The 21224-nt window shown below is 39.2% G+C and overlaps 1 protein-coding gene across 6 annotated transcripts in view; it reads right to left on the reverse strand.

Annotated features, from left to right (window-relative positions):
- Positions 1 to 3101: 3101 nt before the first annotated feature.
- Positions 3102 to 21224, reverse strand: part of ARID4B (AT-rich interaction domain 4B) — a 148285-nt gene continuing 130162 nt past the window's right edge. For 5 of the 6 annotated variants that reach the window (XM_046026560.1, XM_046026559.1, XM_046026563.1 and 2 more), the window contains 5 exons: positions 17382 to 18596; positions 14258 to 14371; positions 11837 to 12052; positions 10386 to 10532; positions 3102 to 4910 (listed from right to left, as the gene is read on the reverse strand). In XM_046026560.1, the coding sequence (XP_045882516.1) occupies positions 4783 to 4910; positions 10386 to 10532; positions 11837 to 12052; positions 14258 to 14371; positions 17382 to 18596 (1820 nt within the window). In that variant the 3' untranslated portion in view covers positions 3102 to 4782. Of the gene's footprint in view, positions 4911 to 10385; positions 10533 to 11836; positions 12053 to 13448; positions 13605 to 14257; positions 14372 to 17381; positions 18597 to 21224 lie in introns of those variants that run through there. The other variant, XR_006821207.1, reaches the window with a different exon arrangement.

Genomic DNA, 21224 nt, shown 5'->3' on the forward strand with positions numbered 1-21224 from the left:
GGCAGGGCTTCGGGCACCGGGTTGGACCTTTTCAGGTCTGAGAGAAGCTGTCCTCGGAGTGAAGGAGTCTTCAGGAGTCCTGAGACCTGAAGTATAAATAACCACCAGCCAGGCGGGGTGTGGGGCTTCAGCCCAAGCGGAGGGAACACACCGCCGCTGACGAGGAGGGAGAGGGTTTACCAAGCATGGCGGCTACAGGGATGTCGGCTATGGAACATTAACGATTGGTGAATCGGCGTCAAGCGTTCGTGGGTATTCTTTGCATGGCTCTGGCAATTTTCCTGAAATTTGACACATTTCAAAATTAAGTTTAAAGCAGTGGAGGCCCCAGCCCTAAACTGCTCTGCCCTATTCTACCAGATTCTTAGCGCTCCGAACTCCTATTTTCTCAGCCTAACTTCCAGACTCCTCCCCTCCAAACCGGCACATTATACCGTTTACTTCTCGTTACTCCTTCCCCCCAAATTATCTCTTTACTCATTTTCATCTGCAAAATCATGTCCATTCTTTAAGGCCCAGCTGAGATCTCACTTAGGAAAAGTTCTCAGCTATTTGCAATAGATTTTTTCCAACCCTTCGTCAAACCCTCTCTAGATGTCTGGGAATGGGTTTCTTACTTATCCCATTTTTGTACCTCTATTTGCTGTCCCTAGTGAACATAGGTAAACTGATTTTTAGGTAACAACAGATAAATACTAGATTATATTTAGATAATTGAATCCAGAACTTTGGTGGTTAAATCGGATTGAATTTTGACTCTGAGTATAGACCTGCTTTCTGAAAGCTCTTAACAGAAGTCGTTGAGAATATAGCTGACCTTTCATAGACATCAGAAAAATGAAAAAAAAAATTCATCTCTTTGGCCACGGTTTTGTTTTCTGAGTCTGAATTAGGTTTCCCCTAATTGTGACCTTGCAATATTTCACAAAAGATGGGACAAATCAAATTGTCCCTATTTGCAATTCAAGTATCTCCCTCCATCTATCCTAAACAGTCCAATGAAGAAATTCTTTTTCCTTCAGAATGTCTTCCAATCCCATCCCTTCCCTACTCTCTCTAGCATTATTCCAGGAATCATCTTATCTGTAGCACTGCAACCTCATCACACCTGGCCTTTCCTGACTCTTCCTCTCCATTCTTACCTATACATTCCACTTCCAGATGAATCTCCCTTGAATGTTACTTCAAGGTTTGCGTCTCCTCTTTGTCACCCTCACATCTGTCGTCACAATTCCCATATGCTCATTCATCACCCCACTTTAAACACGTATGCACTGGTTTTCCCTGACCATCCAGTTCAGCACATATTTTATTAGGCCTTACATATAGTACTTCCACAACTAAACGATGACCTCCAGGGTAATCTAATATACACAAATATACACAAAACCTATCATGGTGTTAGCCAAAAATCCCTAAATAGTATAGGTTAAAATTAAGAGAAAGGTGGAGAAATGGACCCAAAAGAATGAAAGGCAGCACACATTTCTAGAGGAAAATAATTAGTGAGGAATAAAGAAGCTGTGATTGGAGAGTTAAGAAATGATCCCCGCTGCCATTCAGAACTGGTTTTTAAATGTTTGGAGATCACTTAACTCCGTTTTAAGAGTTTAAAATATAAAGTCATTTCAGAGGAAAGAACACACAAGGGGTGCCTGGGTGGCCCAGTCTGTTATGTGACCAACTCTTCATTTCAGCTCAGGTCTTGATCTCGGGGTTGTGAGCTCAAGCCCTCCATTGGGCTTCACACTGGGCATGGAGCCTACTTAAAAAAAAAAAAAGACAAAAACACTTTGTAAAAAATGTTAGTGGTTTTATCTATGCTGCTTCAGCTTCTCCAATCTCCCCAGGTTAAGAAAATTAACAAGATCTCTCAGTTTATTTCAGTAGGGGAAAAAGTTTTGTAAAACACTGAAAAACAACAAAAAAAAAAACATGTAATTTTAAGCTAGGTTGATAAAACCTAGTTCAGGAGACCAGATGAAAACTTAAGTCAAATTCTGGTAATACCAAGAAATTCTCAAACTCCCCAGAGGAGCTGGGAAGAAGGGAGAATTGTCAGGAAGGCAGAAAAGCCCAAGAGTATAAACCTCAACTCCAACAAAGTTCGGAATCGGTCCCTTTTAGAGCACTGTTTCTGTAACATACAAAGTAGGTTGTATTAGTAGTTCCTTGAAAAACAAGGTTTCATGACCAGGCAAGATTGAAAACAGTAGGGGTAAAGGAAGTTGGCCAGGTGTCTCTTCCAGGCCTCCTCAGTTTTTAATATGCTAACAATAAATCTCTGTGGGAAAAAGTGCTATATGTGGCATGTATATTTGACAACTCCCAAAGCATTTCCAGGAACCAGTATTCTAGGACTTCATTTTGGGAGCACTGTTCCAGATTTTAAAACTCATCCCTAAGAAGTTAAATTTCTGTAAACATAAACAAAGGGTCATCCCAAAGGTAATTTAAAACTATACATTTGAGCTTTTTAGACCTTAAAAACTGTTTTAAGAAAGGACTGTCTTTTGGTGGAAAGTTCATTAAATGGGGCAAAAAACCTAATTACCGATTTTTTTAAAATGGGGAGAAAAGCAGTGGTTCTTAACTCAGATGCATATTAAAGTCACTGGAGACCTTTAAAACAAGATCGACATCCAAGTCTCATCCTAGACCAATTCAGTACAACTCTTTGTGGGGCAACAGCTGCCCCACCACTACCACCACCACCGTGGGCACAGTACAGAGTGTTGACTATTGTTTTAACAATGCCCAGATAATTCCAATGTGCAGTGCAGCAGAGAACACTAAAAGTCAAAGTCCAATAAAATGACAACACAGAAAAAAGGAAAAAATCTGCTGGTGATGGTTCCACATGTTAAATAATTTTTTTTTCATCTTTAGACAAACCTCCAAGTCATAAATATTCATGTTCAGAATCAAGCAAAATAGTCTATAGAGTGTATATATAATGATAAAAATTGCCTAATAAATCCTGTGTCTGGCTAATGGACTTTTAATTTTTATAGGTATAGTATTTCCTTTTTTTGGTATTTCAATTAACCCCTTCTGCTAATACAGGCTGGAGATGTATGTTCCAGTCAGTCATCATATTCAGAAATGAACTACAATTACTTAATCTTTTAGAAACAAAATCAAGGATTCACAAACTATGGCATTTTATTTCAGAGCCTTTGCTTACATTTGTACAATATATTACATAATTCTTCATTGTTTGCAGATCCTAATATATACTTTATAGCTTTTATTCTATAAGCTTTTTCTTCAACGTTTTGCTGTCAACAAATCTTTACAGTCCTGTACAAATTTGAATAACTTGAAACCATTTTCAACAAAATTAGTTACTTTAAGCACACACTACAAGACTGAAAATGCTTTTCTTAGAAAAGTTGAATGTAAAGGATTCTGACACGTTAGCATCTACAACAAAACGCTTCGAAATTCTCACATGTCGTATTGCCAGAAAACAAATAAAACATGCCAGCTCCATCCAAAAAAAGTACACAGAACTACAATTAAAACAGTAAAACAGTCTGTACAGTAAAGTACTGTGTATTAACAGTGCCAGGTATTAAATAGCTTGAATGAACACATCCGCAATATACAAATGTCTTACAAAGGTGTAGAATTAAATACAAGTGCCAAACAGAACAGAGATTGGAATCATACAACATAAAGTCAATACAAGTGAAAACAATTTTGCGCTCATTTTGGATTTTATACAAGGCATTTAACTTTATAGGCCTACCACCCCGATTAGCTATTTATACTTAAAATAACAACCATCCTTTTGAGACAGTTCATATCAACAACCTTGAACCATACTAATACAGTTTACTTGTTCCTGAAGTCCTCTTGTTGTAGCTCATAATAAAATAAGCAATACAAATGAATTATCTGTATTTAAGGAAAAAGAAACATTTACAAGAAAACACAAAAATATAACTGTTATAATTCATTATGAATAAATATACACTTTGAACTGGCTAAGTACAATCTTTATACATTGTTTAAGATTTAATACAGTTTATTAGCCATTTTCTTTTTTCACACAATGTATTATATCAAAATTAAAAAAAAATACTGATTTATAGAAAAATGGCAAAGTACAGTAGTTCCATTCCAATTTGAAGGGGCGTGAAAAGCCACTGCAAGACCTTTTAGCCTAATTCAAACCTGTAAACATGTTCAGTCTTTTTTAAAGAGAATCTTTAATATTTGGTTACCAGGATTGATGTCTAATTCCTGTTAACTGCAGGTTTTGAATTTATTACATGTGCTTGACTTATACAATTAAAGCCACCCTAAGGTGACTTGCTTTAAAAAACAATTAGCTCGTACAAATGAAAATAGGTTCATATTTTTTCATAAATAAATGGAAAAATATCAAATGTTCCAGCTTTAACAAAATACAAGGGAATACATATACAGTAAGTTATCTTAACCTGTTCTGGCCCACCGAATAACTATGCTTACTGTATTGTCTCTACAGGCAGTGAAAAGCCTCCATTTGCCACAGTGGAAGGCCTTCAAGTTACCAGACACACAATTCCCAGACAAGTTGGAAACAATTATTGCTTGAGGAAAAGCAGTTCATTGTACTTTTTCTTCATAAAAAAAGTGCACTTAAGTGCCAAGTCAGCTTGTCAAGAAACAATTTTTAAATATAAAATAGTGCTTGTCTGATTTTTTTTTTTTTGTGCCACTGTGCAGTATAAAAAAAAGACGTGGCCCTCAACAGCCATTAAGTGCAAAGTGCTTTAGCAAGTCCTGCTGTCACCTGCACTCAACTGACATTCCATTTTGTGATGCGCTGGACATTGATGGTTCAGCTAAAGTTAACATAACAGCAGCTGTTATAGAACTGGATGAAGGGGAAGAAGAGGATGAGGATGTAGCAGCACCTGAAGAAAGGGAAACCAAACCAAAGGCTTAATAAATGTATACACAACAACAGAAAGAAAGAAAACGGAAAACGTCAGTCCTCTCAACTAAAATTCTGTGTATTCTCTAAAACCATTTAGATGACAACAGGAGCAGTATAAATGTTACAATACCATAATGTAAAGAAAGGAAAAATTAGTGTATCTGAAGTAGCTGGACTGTGCCAACTATAGTTAATGAAAAAGGACAGATCAGGGAACCCGACTCTTGCATGGATCAATTAGGAAGAAAAAAATCATGGGCCCAGTCTACCAAGACATGGAAATAAAACTAAGAATCAACTTTCTGTAACAACAGAAACAAATGTCAAAAAGAACTCTGAATCCAACAGGAAAAATCTGTAATCCACCCAAAAATCGCTTCCTTCCTCCTAATTCCTGCATCTTCCAATGTTCGGAGTCTCTTAGGAATTTAAATGGTGATGAGAATGGGAGGCTAACTGATTCTGCATTTTCCTTAACTGTGTTTACAAAGCAAATGACACATTTGTTATTCTCCTCAGGGAAATTCTCTTTGTTATCAATCAGTATTTGAAAAACAACAACAACAAAAAAAAAAAAAAACAAACATGTTTTAAGGAATACAAGCACAAGGTAAAAGAAATCCTTCAGTACAGGAATACAAGGTGGAAAAGCAAACCTTCTCATAAAAAAACCCTCCTAAACCCTCCAAATTCCCCTTCCCCATTGTTACCAGTTGCTTCATAGTCTTTAAAAAACTCTAGAATAGTGGCTGGCAAATTACTGCCCCCAGGGCAAATCTAGCCCACCTGCTTTTGTTAAGAAAAATTTATTGGAACACAGCCATGCCCATGTATTTATATCTTGCCTATGGTAGATTTCCCACCAGGGTAAAGTTGTTCTGAAGAGACCACTTGGCCAACAAAGTCCAAAATATTTATCGTCTGCCTCTACAGAAAATGTTTCCTAGCCCGGTTCTGGAAGAATGTTATCTCCAGAAGCTAGAGATATGATATGCAAATTAAACATGTGTAGCTACAATCCTACTTTAAAAAAAAACAAGTGGAAGCATCATAGTACAGTGTTTGACTCTTGATATTTTTTTTGGAACACTTTGGTTTTTTTTTTTTTTGAACACTTTATCTTAGGAGATTGTTCCATACCTGAACATACACAAATCTACCTCCTTTTCTTTTTTATTTTTTTAGAAGATTTTATTTACTTATTTGAGACAGAGAGAACAATCAGTGCAGAGGGGCAGCGGGAGAGAGAGAAAGAGAGAGAAGCAGACTCCCTGCTGAGCAGAAAGCCAGATGCCAGATTGGATCCCAGGACCCAGAGATCATGACCTGAGGCAAAGGCAGATGCTTAACTGACAGCCATCCAGGCACTCCAATTTGGGGCATTTTAAATAAAAATTTAAATGTCTTTTTCTTCAATGTAATGTATCCCAGTTTAAATAATTTCTATCTGTTATTATAAATATAACCACAAACTTCTTTATGGTTACTATTTTTCCTTGAGACCTATTCTCAGAACTGGATTTAGCTAGTTCTCCAAATAGAGAGTCAAACTGTTTTCCAAAATAACTGTGCCAATGCCTCCAGCAATGTGTATGAATTTCAGTATATTTTTCTACCACTGGTTCCAGTTATACTTTTTTTTTTTTTTTTTGGCTAGGAATAGTATATTTGGCTTGCTTTTCTTTGACAACTAGGATAGTCATTTTCCTACTAGTATTTTATTTATTTCAGAAAGAGCATGAGAAAGAAAGCATGAGCATGGGATGGGGGTGAGAGGGTCATAGGGAGAGGCAGAAGCAGGCTCTACACTGAGCAGGGAGCCTCAGTTAGATCCCATACTCCCATCCCCGAGGTGGAGGTATGATCCCAGGACCCTGGGGTCATAACCTGAGCTGAAGCCAGATGTTTAACCAACTGAACCACCCAGCGGCCCCTTTCTACTGATATTTTAATAGTATTTAGGAACTGACTTTTAGAGCTAACTCCCCAGAGAAAGGATTCGTTTATCAGAACCACCTGCTACAGAGAATCTATGGTGACCACATATATGTTAGAGGAGCAGTTTCTGGATAGAAATCTTACTACATAAAAAACATTCTAGGGGTGCCTGGGTGGCTCAGTGGGTTAAAGCCTTTGCCTTCGGCTCGGGTCATGATCCCAGGGTCCTGGGATCGAGCCCCGCTTCGGGCTCTCTGCTCAAGAGGGAGCCTGCTTCCCCCGCTCTCTCTGCCAGCCTCTCTGCCTACTTGTGATCTCTCCCTCTGTCAAATAACAAAATAAAAATCTAAAAAAAAAAAAAAAAAAAATTCTTGGGGCACCTGGGTGGCTTAGTGGGTTAAAGCCTCTGCATTCGGCCAAGGGTGTTGGGATCGAGCCCCACATCGGGCTCTCTGCTCAGCGGGGAGCCTGCTTCCCCCTCTCTCTGCCTGCCTCTCTGCGTACTTGTGATCTCTGTCAAATAAATAAAATCTTTTAAAAAAATAAAAATCAAAAAAATAAAAAATAAAAATTCTAAAAAGGATTAGATGACTTAAGGGTAAGGAGCTCTAGCATAAGCCTTTAAATAGCATGTTTATTATAATTGATTTTTATTATTTTTAGACAGTTATATATCAAAGAAAACCCTGATCCCCTTCCTTTGACAGAATGTTTCTGTAAATACTTTCTATATATTAACATTTAATTTCTTTTTCAAATTACTCCATAACCCAGACTTTCAGCCAGCACACAAATTAAAAAGCCTAGACAAAGGATGGAGAGAGTTATAGGACTTATCACAACAGCAAAGGAGAGAAGGAAGAAAAAAGAAAATGAAAATCAAAGTGCTTCAGAGAATGGGAGCAGTGGAAAAAGAGGAGGGTTGGGGAGGCAAAATCATAAGCTTGTCCCCTCCCCCCACTTTTAATGTCCCCTTTCAGCATTTGCTACAAAACTACAAAATGTGACATTTTCCTAGGGTTCCCTTTCTCCTAGGGTCACCATCTCTACCTCCTCACCTCCCTACTCCATCCTCTGCTAAATCAGCTTTAATCCAGCTTCTCCATCTCCACAGCCCACAGTAAATGCTCTTGAAAAGGTCACTGGTGATTCCAACATTGACCAGTCACTGGTCACTTCACTGGCCTTTCAGCAGTGTTTGACAAGATGACAACTCTTCACTTCCTCAACTCCTGGCCAGCTTCTCCTCGTTTTCTTCATTCAAGGCTCCTCCTCAAGTCTTACTAGTTTGCTCTTCTCCCTCTCAGCCCTACTACTAAAAGTGGGCTTGCCTCTGCTTTCCTTCGTTTATACCCACATTTCTTTACTAGGTGATGACCTCAAGTACTGGGACTTAATAAACCATCTGCAGTAACTACTGTGCTGTAGCTATGCCAATGACTTAAAAATGATCTCTCTAGTCCTGTGTTCTCCCCTCAGCTACACACTTAGACATCCCACCATCTACCTGACATCTCCACTTGGATGCCTTATGGGCATTTCAAAAAATGACATGGCAGGGGCACCTGGGCGGCTCAGTAGGTTAAACCTCTGCCTTCAGTTCAGGTCATGATCTCAGGGTCCTGGGATAGAGGACTGCATCGGGCTCTCTGCTCAGCAGGGAGGCTGCTTCCCTTCCTCTCTCTCTGCCTGCTTGTGATCGGTCTGTCAAATAAATAAATAAAATCTTTAAAAAAAAAAAAAAATGACATGGCAAAGGGGCACCTAGGTGGCTCAATCAGTTAAGCTTGACTTCAGCTAAGACTATGATCTCAGGGTCCTGGGATCTGAGCCCTTTGTTGAACTCTGCACTCAGCAGAGAATCTGCTTGTCCCTCTCCCTCTGCCATTCACCCTATTCATACTCTCTCTCACTTTCAAATAAAATCTTAAAAAAAAAAAAAAAAATAAGGCAACATGGCGAAAACGAAATGTCTGATACTTTTTGTGTTCCCCAACCCACACTCATCTTTTCTAGGTCTTCCTCATTTCCAACATCAGCACCAAGTAGCCTTGTGTTCCAGCTGAAAAAACCTACAAGTCATCTCACTTCCTTTCTCCTCCACCCGCACCAAATCCATCAGCAAGCACTGTCAACCCAGCACTGACTACTCTCCATCTCTCCTGCAAGCACCCAGTCCGGGGCACTGTCATTTGCCCCCTGAAGCCACTGCAGTAGGCTCCCTGACCGATACTGCTTGCCTCCACCACTGCCCCTTTGGAGTCTGCTTTCTATGTTGCAGACAGTGATCTTCAAAAACTACAGACCATGTTGCTTCCCTGTTTAAAACTTTCAAATATGGGGCACCTGTGTGGCTCGGTAGGTTAAGCCTCTGCCTTCGGCTCAGGTCGTGGTCTCGGGGTCCTAGGATCGAGCCCCGCATCGGGCTTCCTGCTCAGTGGGGAGCCTGCTTCCTCCTCTCTCTCTGCCTGCCTCTCTGCCTACTTGTGATCTCTCTCTCTGTCAAATAAATAAATAAAATATTAAAAAAAAAAACACACACAACTTTCAAATAGCTGTCCATCTCACTTAGAATAAAATCGAAACCGAAACCCTTCATCCTTGCCTACCAGGCCCCACATGATTTGGCTTCTGCCTACCTAACTTGTGTCTCTACCACTTTCACCACAGTGGTTTTCTTTCCGCTCCTGAAAGGCTCCAAGTGTGTCCCCACCTTAGAACAGCTCTTCTCTGTCTGGGGCGATTTTGCCCTCTAGAGGATATCTGAAAAACGTCTGGAGACATTGGCTGTCATGACTGTAGGGAACTACTGGCGTCCAGTGGGTGCAGGCCAGGGATGCTGCTAACCCATCCCAAAGTGCACAAAACAGCCCCCACAGCAAAGAATTATCTGGCCCAAAATGTCAACAGTTCCAAGTTTAAGAATCTCTACCTTAGGAAATAACCTGCTGTATCTTAGGGAATACAGGATTCTTTCACAGAATGAATTGTGTCTCTCCAAATTTCTATGTTGAAGCCCTAACCTCCAGTGTGACAGTATTTGGAGATAAGCAATACATTTCCTGTTGTTTAAGACGCCAGTCTGTGGTTCTTTGTTATGGCAGTCCTGGTAGACCAAGAGAACTCTTTACCCTCAGATATAACTTCTCTCACTTTCTCTGGTCATTCAGGTCTCAATGAAAAGGTCTTGACCATTGGCAATCTAACACAACCCACCCAATCCCGGCCTTAACATTAATATCTTCCCAGCGCTGTTCATGATCTAAAATGTTATTTGGGTTTTTTATTTTGTTTTGTTTTGTTTTGTTTTGTTTTAAGGCAGATTATAAAACTCCATGAAAGTGAATACTGTGATTTTAGATAATTTTTTCCTCTTTAAATAACTTTTTCCATTTTATAGATGAGGAAAATAAGGCAGCGCAATTAAAGAACCTGCCCAAAGATACACAGAAATACACTCACTTAAGTCTAACTGCAGTCAGAAACTGCTTGTTTAAGTAAGACCAACACTTACTTTCTCTCTCTTTCTTCTTTAAACGCTTTCTCCTCCGATCAATGGAAGCTACTTCAGATTTCAATGACAGATAATGTTTTCTGATTTCCTGAAGTTTTTCTTGAAGAATTGTGATACGTTCAGCACTTGTCATATTTTCCAGGTCCGCTGTGAATTTAAAACTTTCATCAATATGTATTTTTGAACAAAATCATAGTGCATAAAAGAAAACCTATAGTATGGTTGTAGAAAAATGTCAAATAAACTAAAAATAAGGCTTCTGGGTATTTGTTTCCCTGAGATTTTTTTCTTCCTAGCGTAAAACAACATAAAAAGCTGTGCCTATAAAAGGACGTCTGGCTGGCTCAGCCGGTTGAGCAAGTGATTCTTGATCTCGGGTAGTGGGTTTCAAGCCCCACGATGGGTGTACACATTACTTAAAAATCTTAAAAAAGGGGAGGGGGGGCAAGCCTGGGTGACTCAGTTGGTTAAGCCACTGCCTATGGCTCAGGTCATGATCCTGGAGTCCCGGGATAGAGTCCCGTATTGGGCTCCCAGCTCCACAGGGAGTCTGCTTGTCCCTCTGACCTTCTCCCCTCTTATGCTCTCTTCTCACTCTCTCTCAAATAAATAAATCTTTTTTTTTAAATCTTAAAAACAAAAGAAAGAAAAGAAAGGAAAGGAAAAGCTATGCCTATATATGCCTGGTACATAATACATGCCTGGTTTACCTGTTGAATGAATGAGTGTGTAGAACTGAAAACCTTAGGACCTAAACAAGTATGCTAAAAGTTCCACATTCATACAGTATCACCACAATATATCACTAAAAGTCATACTTAGAAATAAAACTAGAAAGACAACAAAATGTTGAAATCATAATAAAGTTTTGAATGTCAGGTCTGCAGGTAAATTTTTCTCTTTTGGCCTCTTTTTGTCCTCTTTTTAGATTTTTATGTGTATGTATAACTTTTTTTAGTGTTTAACTTTTAAATTGTAGGAAAATTTTTAAAAGCTCTAAAAAAGCAGTTTTCTCTCTATATGTGAGAAACTGGGGTAATTCTTTTCAAAAAGTTTTTAATTATGGAGATTTTTCATATAAACAAAAGCACACAGACTAATAATGCAGTCCCACATACCATTACCCAGCTTCAGTGACGAGCAATTCATGGCAAATCCTGTCTCATTTACACCTCATTGACTCCCACCCCCAAGAGCAGATTATTTTAAAGCAAATTTCTAACATCCTATCAGAAATATCTAGTTAATGTTGGCATTTGCCTGAATTGCCTTGAAATTTTTATTTTAGGAACTTGTTTGTTCAAATCAAGATCCAAATAAGCTCTCTACTACTGCAATTGGTTATGACGTGTCAAGTTTGGTTACAACCTCTTTTTTAGGGTTATTAGCCTCAGGAATTACCAGGCTGAAGTTTCTTCCTCTTAACTGTCAGTTTACTAAATGTCACTTACACATCTGAAAACTCCATTTGTAAACTTTGGGTAATCGATTACTGGGTTCCTTGAGATCAGGATCCTTATCTCCATTCTTTCCACATTTTCCTGGGGACTGTGTCCTTGCAGGAGATTTGGTACTGTGAGACTTCATTCCGGTGGAAACTGATTTGACTGACTGAGTCTTAGTTACACTTTCCCCAGCAGAAAGCTCTTCACTATCACTACTGTTTGCTGAAAGAAAAATTAAAAGAAAAGCATGAGTAAACAGAAAAGTAACAAAAAATTTTCAATGATTTTAGTAAACAATATAAAATTAACCACATGAATTTATTACTAAAGTAAATAACTTGCTTTATAGACCCTGCCTAGATCCTGGAAAGTCATCATATACAAATATAGCAGCATCTCAGTTAAGAAAAACAAAAACAGAACCAAAAAATTCTTCTTACCTGAATTGCCAATAATCTTTTTTTTTTTTTAAAAAAAAAAACATTCAAACTAATCTTCCATTATACCTGGTAGACTGTCAAATGTATCATAGTTATGTATTGGAATGGCTTTTTAGTCTATCATGTTACTATTTATACAGCATTTTAAAAAATGACCCATTATAGGAATTTAAATTTAATATTTTAGGTTGTATACAGATCAGTTCACATAACACTTTTTCTACTCCTCTGGCCATAAGGACACAATGATGGATAATCATGAAATTCAATAAAAAATTCTTTGGGTTCCCAAACTCTAAACTTTGATGTGTACAATGATTTTTTTCCTCAAGTAACTCCTACATCGTAGCTTTTAACTAAAACAAACCATCAGTTCAATTCTGGTAAATATATTTGGTATGAAGATTTCACAAATCTATGTAAAAACTACGTTATATCTGCCTCTGCTGAGTAAAGCCTCAGTCCTCCAACAGAAAGGCTTAACCTTGCCAGTTTATCACGTGAACAGGTGATGGGATTGATAGTTCCATGAATTACCGCTTTCTGGATACAAAGTATTATCTGTGATTCCATGAGTTGGTTCCACTTTACTAAATTATTCTCAGAAAATGGTTTCCTTATTCTGATTTACCAAGCCCAATCATGAAAATGGAAGAATACAATTAACTATAACTGCTACAGAACAGTCACAGAATGCAATCAAATGTAACTGCTATACCTCGAAATTATAGAAATACATTAACTGACTTGTTGAAGATGAGCCCTCTTAGGAAATGGCATTTAAATGGTAAAGTCTTGAAGACAAAAGTATCACTTTCAGTATCCTGTCGGTTATTCCAAGTAACTGGTGATCCATGTGGCACTATTTATTCTTTAACAGCTACCCCCCAAAAAAGCACAGTCAGGCTCTCAAAGCCTGAAAAGCATTTAGATAGAAAAGGTACACAGCAAATCCTCCCACTGTGGCGCTTGGAGAATGAAGCAACTCCACCACTCCTTTGCACACACCTTAAGTGAATCCCCTCCCAATCCCACCACTGCTGCTCTGGAACCCCTGGCATCTCCTAGCTAAGCCACCCAAGGCTTGGCCCCACTCTGATGCAGTGGTCTGCCTCAGCCTGGCTTTCATGGCCTTGCTGAGCACAGCCGCCCGGGGCCCCGAGGGACGCCATATTCACCGCCTGGAAGTCATATGGGCTCAGCAGAAGCTCGGGGAGCTGACCGCATAACCCTTTTCTGCACTGAAGTGCAGCCAAGCCGGCCGATAGCAAAGGTCAGGCAGTGGAGGTGGCAGGAGTCTCCTGGAAGAGCAGCAGGAGGTCAGTGTGGGGCACCTGAAAAAAAATTCTTTACATATTTTCTGCTTCTCACTTTGTCTACAAAAGAGAGATAAAATGTGCAGCTCTCAGGAGAAATACAGTATATAAATTCCTGTTGGTCAACAAACAGAGCCATTACTAAAGTTAAGTCTTTAGTACCGTATATAGCTGCTCTTGGGACACACGGTTCGGGGTACCAAAGATAAAACAGACTGGAGTTGTTGGAATTACAGCTCTAAAGCTATCTGGATTATTCTCTTCCAGTCTCATTTTGCCTTGAAGAGTTACAAATCAATCAATTTCACTGTAATGAAAATAATATATAATTGAAACAATTTCAATTATATATAGCACATATAATGGCAAGTGGAAAGAACTGTGGGACATAAAACTAACAAAGATGTTGAGCTTGTATTATATTGGCTATTATTTTAAAAAGAATTACCTGATCATTCATCAGCAATCAATACCACTGCTGAATATCAACACCAAACTGCTTAATCCTAGAATTTACCTAGGATCAGAAGACTTCTGTGTGACTTTTTTGAGGGCAGAGACAAAATCAAAATATTTAACTATCCCATATCCTGAATACCCTTTCCTTAATGGGGGAAAAAACATATCTGCCATTATTTCTATATTTTAAAAATGAGAGGTTTCACACTTACTGCCTTTTCCCTTTTTTTTGTTGTTTACCACTGTTGCTTTATGGCTTCGTTTCTGCTTTTTTGATGAACTTCCTCCTCCCTGAGATTCTTTCCCTCTTTTCTGACCTGTACAGGCTACAATGGGAAAGAAATTATTAAGTAACACAAAATAGAATCAAGCTTTTATAGGTATAAATCCCACATTTTAGAAGCACAGAACAATTCTGAAACTATGCATGTTCTTTATGAGATTTATAAATTCTCACAGAAATTACTGTAATTTTAGAATAAACGTTAATGAACTGAATTACTGCACATAATAAAAGAGTTTTAAAAAAGCAAATGAAGTATGCACATCCTTCTTAGAAAAATGAGGTGTAAACCAAAAATAGTTCTCAATTTAGTACGGGAGCTTATGAGTCTAGTAATTCAAAAACAGGTAAATGCTGAAAATAAAAACTGAAATTTGTTAAAATTCAATAAAACCAAAATAAATATTAAGATTTAATTAAAGGTAAAAATATTGATATACCTTATAATGATATTAATATAATTTTAAAATGATACAATATTAATGGGATAAATTTTAGCAGTAATTCACACTTAGTTATTTTACCAATTTATTTATTCCAACAATAACTTCACTGCCAGAGCACTGAAGTATATACCATTTACGCATATACCATTTACAAATCCAGCATAGTAATTCTAAGAAATGTTTCATCTTCTTCTTAGGAAACTATCCCGAAACATCATAAATGTCTCCCTTTTCTTCAAAGACTAGCCCACATCCTATATCTTCACTAAGACCTTCCTTGATGGCCAGGCTTTCATGGCTTAACCACTTCTCCCAACGGTAGTTTCAGTACATTTTTCTATACTATTAACGTGGTCCTCAACATCTGCTATGTTTCTGTGTATTTCTAATTACATGTGTCGTCTACCAGACTTCTTCGGAGATTAGGAAAGTCCCATCTCTACTCAATACAATACTGGATACTGTAATGACATGATATAAATATGATTAAAAAATTATGTCATGTTTGCTACAAGAAATATTTCTTAGTCCTGCTACCAATGATAAAATCAGTCTTGAGCATACAAGAAGACATGGCTTCCTTGGTCAAAAATGGAATAAGTTATTAACTATTTTGTTTGCAACTTCCTAGACAGTTTTTTAAATTACACCTGATAACTTTTCCTAATGCTATTTTAAAATAACAATTTAAATGAAACATAAATAAGGTGATTAAGATGATGACTATATTGAAGCAGAGAGTCTTAAAAGTAATTGCCAGAATTCTCCCTAAAAGAGTATTAATTCTGAAGCTTTTAGCTGCAAGAAATAGAAAGCTTAATGTAAGCTTATTGGAGGGAATCCTAAATCTAAATTGATAGATGTGAATTCTCTGGTATTGGTAGACAAATTTCTTAAAATGAGGCCATACAAAATAAATGCTTAAGAATTTATTTCTAGGGCGCCTGGGTGGCTCAGTGGGTTAAGCTGCTGCCTTCGGCTCAGGTCATGATCTCAGGGTCCTGGGATCGAGCCCCGCATCGGGCTCTCTGCTCGGCAGGGAGCCTGCTTCCCCCTCTCTCTCTGCCTGCCTCTCTGCCTACTTGTGATCTCTGTCAAATAAATAAATAAAACCTTAAAAAAAATTTATTTCTAAAGAGAGATCAATTCTAAAAAATATTATATGCTTTGATCTGATAGAGCAGATGGTTTCTATTACCCTAAATTTGGGAGTATTCTTCAAGCTGAATATTTTTAACCTGGTCAAGATTAAGATTCTAGGGGCGCCTGGGTGGCTCAGTGGATTAAGCCGCTGCCTTCGGCCCAGGTCATGATCTCAGGGTCCTGGGATTGAGCCCCGCATCGGGCTCTCTGCTTCGCGGGGAGCCTGCTTCCTCCTCTCTCTCTCTGCCTGCCTCTCTGCCTACTTGTGATCTCTCTCTGTCAAATAAATAAATAAAATCTTTAAAAAAAAAAAAAAGATTAAGATTCTAAAGGGCAGTGCTAACTTAGTCTATCAGAAGATAAGCTCTTGTATCTCTTCTTCATGGCACACATACTGTAGCTGTATGAATGTGAAAACTCAATGAAGATCCCAACTGAATAGCAACTATATTTTTTACTTAATATTTATTTTTTAAAAAGAATGTTTTAAGTCAAGATTTGTGCGACAATGTTACACCAATTATATCTCAGTAAAGCTGAAGAAAGAGAAAAAGGAAAAAAAAATTTTGTGAGAAAACCTGGAATTCATTTGATCTCTATCACATCTCCTTAAGCTCAACTAAAAACGTAAGTCTAGCATAATAAAAACTGTATGTTATAGAACATACATACCCTATCTTTACAACAGAAAACTATGTTTCAAAGCCAAGTGTCAGCATATGTTATATTCATTTGAGGACACCACAGAAGTGGTTTATAAGAAAAATGATGATCGAAGAATAGCCATGGCAAAATCAAAAGGCACTAACACTTTTGGGAAGTACTAATTTGAATTTCCACCTTTAACAACTGCACGGAAAATCAAAGAAGTATTACTGTAGGTTATTAACATACACATTGGTCCTTCAATCTGGAAGCTATGCATCTAAGAAAGCATCAAATTCCTTTACAAACTCACACAAGTTAGTCAGGCTTGAAAATCAGTTTGACACGGTTGTCTGAGGAAAGCAGTGCCTGGACAGTTGGTTGCTCCAAACCCCTACATACAGTATTTGGTTAAGGGTGGAGGGGTCTGTCAATAAATCAAAATGTTTGTGAGAAACTGCACATTACAATTGCAAAACAACGTTACAGAAATATATTTAAGCTGCTCATGCCATACAGTCAACCAGTGTATAATGAGTCTTCAGAAAGGTCTGGATTTGGGCCTGGGGGCACGTCCAGCACGTGTCCTGGTCCACTATGAAATGTAACAGACAGCTCAAGCAAAGGACATTAAATCCTCAAGCTTTTAAACTCATTCACTACTCACTAACTCAAATTACCCTCCAAATTTCCATGTTCGCCATGTTCACACAAGTACTTCACTTCGACACCTCACGTTCTAACGAGATACTGTGAAGCCCGTGAAAATGCAAGGAGGGAGATCCCCGAAGCAGGCGGTGTGCACCTGCCACGCCTCACCTTTGTCGGGATGTTCCGGCTCGGGCTGATTACTACTGCTGGAGCTCACGCTCGCGTCGCAGCCCGCCGGGGAGCTGTTCCCTTCCGACTGGAGGTCCTGGAGCTCCCCCGCGACGCTCTCCACCTCAACTGTGCTGTCCGTTTCACTCTTGATGCTTCGAATCTCCTCCTGGTTTGGAGCCACCAGTTCTGCTACCGTCACAGAAGACTGCTGCCGACCGGCCTCTGTCACAGTGACCGAGGAAGGCGACTCAGGGGTGGTAGGAGGGGTGTTCAGCACTGAATTGCTGCCACTACTAGGAAATTCTGCTTTTTTGTCACTGATCTCCACTGGCTTTTCCTCGGCAGGTTTACTGTCGGCGCCTGCTGGAGGCGGGGTTTCGAGCTCGGTGCCAGGTGAGCCGCTCTCCTCCTCGGCCACGGGCTGCAGGGACCCCTCTGCCGGCCCCTCTTCTGGGGCAGGATGGGGCGGGGAGGCTGCCGCCTCCGTGTCCGAGTCTGAAAACAGCTCCTTCAGTGTTTTTTTAGGCCACTGTCCCTGAATGCTTGACCAGACGTCTTTGCGATCTTTAGCTCTGCTGTTCTGAAGTCTTTCGTCAGAGTTATTTAAAAGTTTTATCCTTTTTTCTGCCACCTCTGAAAATCCGGAATAGAAACCAGTTGTCCGTAGAGATTTTCTCTTTTCCTCCAAACCGTTATATTTCTTAGTTGGCGTCAACTTTGTTTTTGATTTTTCTTCTTCCTCTTCATCTGAAGAGCTGTTGCTACTGTTTTCTAGGCAAAGCGATTCTTTGTTCTTGGCCTTATCTTCCTTCTTGCCAGGTGATCCGCTTTTTAAACACTCCTCCGTGTTGCAATACCTTCTCTTACCACGTTTGACTTGTGGCTTTGAAGATTTCTCTGTGGTGTCCTTCTTAACATCCTTTCTCTTTTTTGTGATTTCATCATCTTCTTCATAATCAGTATCCTCAGATAATCCTTCCATATCTTTTCTTAATCTTTCTGGAGATTTTGACACTGGTTTGGATATTACCAAATCTGCATGGATTTTGTTTTCTTCTAGCAAAGATGAACTGTTCTGTTCCTCTTTTGCAAGAAGATCATTTCTGGTGTGGGTCAAATGGTCAATCTTCGAGTCTTCTCTGCCATGGTTATCCGTGTCTGGAGCACCTGTTTCACCCTCCTGCTCACTGTCTTCAGCAGAACTTTCAGAAGCTAAGAAAATAAGAAGAAAGACTGATGAGTTTTTCTAGCAATGTCTTCCCTGTGCAAATTATATATTAGCCCCTGTGGTCATAGCCATCTTGGGTTGCTAGGTTTTATCTCCATTTTGCAGGTGAGAAAATGGGAGTTTTGGAGAGGAAAGATACTCACACGAAAATGGTAATGTTTTATACTGGGACAGTGGCTGTAGTAACACTACTATATACTTTTGCCAAAACACATCAAATTGTAAGCATAAAAGTTGTGAATTTTACTGTTTGTAAATTATACCTCAGTAAAACTGATCATAAAAATTCTCAAATTTCTGAGTAGAACATAATGACGCAGTCAGGATGCAGTCCCAGGTCCAGGTAATTCCAACTTCAAAGTCCATTTCTTATGAAATTGTAGGCTTCACTTTCAGTGTAGCAATGATTATTCGAAGATTTGTGAACAATGCATTTCCATGAAGTTTTAAAGAACACACAATTAACCTAAGTAATTGATACCTTATGTAAAAATATTTACAGAAATTTTTTAAAGATTTTATTTATATATATGATAAATAAATAATGAAAGAGAGAGAAAGAGCCAAGAGAGAGCACAGGCAGGGAGGGGGAGGAGAAGCAGGTTCCCTTGCAAGCAGGGAGCCCGATGTGGGATTCCTGGAATCATGACCTGAGCCAAAGGCAGACGCTTAACTAACTGAGCCACCCAGGCGCCCAAAAGTGACATTTAAAAAAAATTTTTTATGCTCTTTTTTTAAGGTTTTATTTTCATTTATTTGAGAGCAAGACAGAGATAGTGAGAGAGATAGAGGAAGCATGAGCAGGCAGGAGGAGGAGAAGCAGGCTCCCTGCTGAGCAGAACAGAGAGCCCAATGAGGGACCTGATCCCAGCACCCTGGGTTCATGACCTGAGCTGTAAGCAGAAGCTTAAGCCAACTGAGCCACCCAGGTGCCCCTAAATTTATTTCTTAAAAATTGATTTTAGTAAATGAATTCAATTAAGTATAAAAAATAATTGCCAGGGGGCCTGGGTGGCTCAGTTTAGTGTCTGACTCTTGGTTTCGATTCAGGTCATGATGTCACAGGCCCTGGGCTGGAGCCCTGTGTTGTCGGGCTCCACACTCAACAGGGAGTCAGCTGGACTTTCTCTGTCCCTCTCCCTCTGCCCCTCCCCACCACTTGCATGCACTGTCTCAAAATAAATAAATAAACCTTTAAAAATAATAATTGCCTTTGCTATGACTTTAATATAACATTTACTGAGAAAATGCTACATGCCAGACACTTTGATATGCTCTGTATAGATTGTCTGATTCTTCACAACAACCCTATGAGGGGCATGTTATTATTAACCCCATTTTATAGTTTAGGAGACTGGGATTTAGAGAGGGTAAGCCATGCCAAAGAGCTAGTAAAAGCTGAGATGAAATCCAAAATGAAGTCATCTGACTCCAGCATTTAGAACTGTAATTACAAAACTATGCATATTCTTTAGCTGTTTCCTAAAAGTAAAGAATAATTGACACAATTATAACAATTAAAAACATTTAAACTTTTCTGTATAAGTGCATTTTTTTTTAAAGATTTATTTGTCAGAGAGAGAGAGCTAGCACAGGCAGACAGAGAGGGAGACAGAGGCAGAGGGAGAAGCAGGCTCCCTGCCGAGCAAGGAGCCCGATGCGGGACTCCATACTAGGATGCTGGGATCATGACCTGAGCCGAAGGCAGCCACTTAACCAACTGAGCCACCCAGGCGTCCCTAAGTGAATTTTTTTAAGCTGATATCAAAGCAGCGTGTCTATGACTACAAACAAATGTACACTCATACTAGAGAATGAACAGCTCTTTTTCTTTCTCCCTCAGCCTACAAAGTCTCAATTCTATTTTTTTCAGACGGTAACATTAACTATTTCTTTAATTAGAAGTTTAGCCTGCACTGAGCAGTGAGGATGTTTTCTTATTAATTCTTATTAATACTCCCACTTCCCGGGGCGCCTGGGTGGCTCAGTGGGTTAAGCCTCTGCCTTCAGCTCATGTCATGATCTCAGGGTCCTGGGATCAAGCCCCACATCTGGGCGCTCTGCTCAGTAGGGAGCCTGCTTCCCCCCTCTCTCTCTGCCTGCCTCTCTGCCTACTTGTGATCTGTCAAATAAATAAAATCTTTAAAAAAAAATACTCCCATTTCCCACCATACTTTCTATATACAGTTATCTTTAGTTAATTAAATATGCTATTTGTAACGTACATAAATGTGGTTCACTGCAGAAGTAGCACACTTAATAAACTTCCTTTCTCATAGAGCCATTTATTTTTCCAAGTTTCCAAAAGTCCTTCTTTTCTACATTATGTCTTCCTTTTGAAGGCCTTTCACATTTATTTCTCTTTTTTTAAAGATTTACTAAGCAGTGAGAGAGCATGAGCGGAAGGGGAGAGGGAGAGGGAGAAGCAGACTCCCCGCTGGGCAGGGAGCCTGACACAGGGCTCGATTCCAGGACCCTGAGTTCATGAACCGAACCAAAGACGGACGCTCAACTAACTGAGTCACCCAGGTGCAGCTTTTCACATTTATTTCACTCCTCCGCAAAGTCAAGCACTCCATCCAGTTCCCTTATTCACCAAATCTCTCTGTCCT

The sequence above is a fragment of the Meles meles genome, chromosome 13, assembly GCF_922984935.1.
Source record: "Meles meles chromosome 13, mMelMel3.1 paternal haplotype, whole genome shotgun sequence".
Lineage (NCBI taxonomy): Eukaryota > Metazoa > Chordata > Mammalia > Carnivora > Mustelidae > Meles > Meles meles.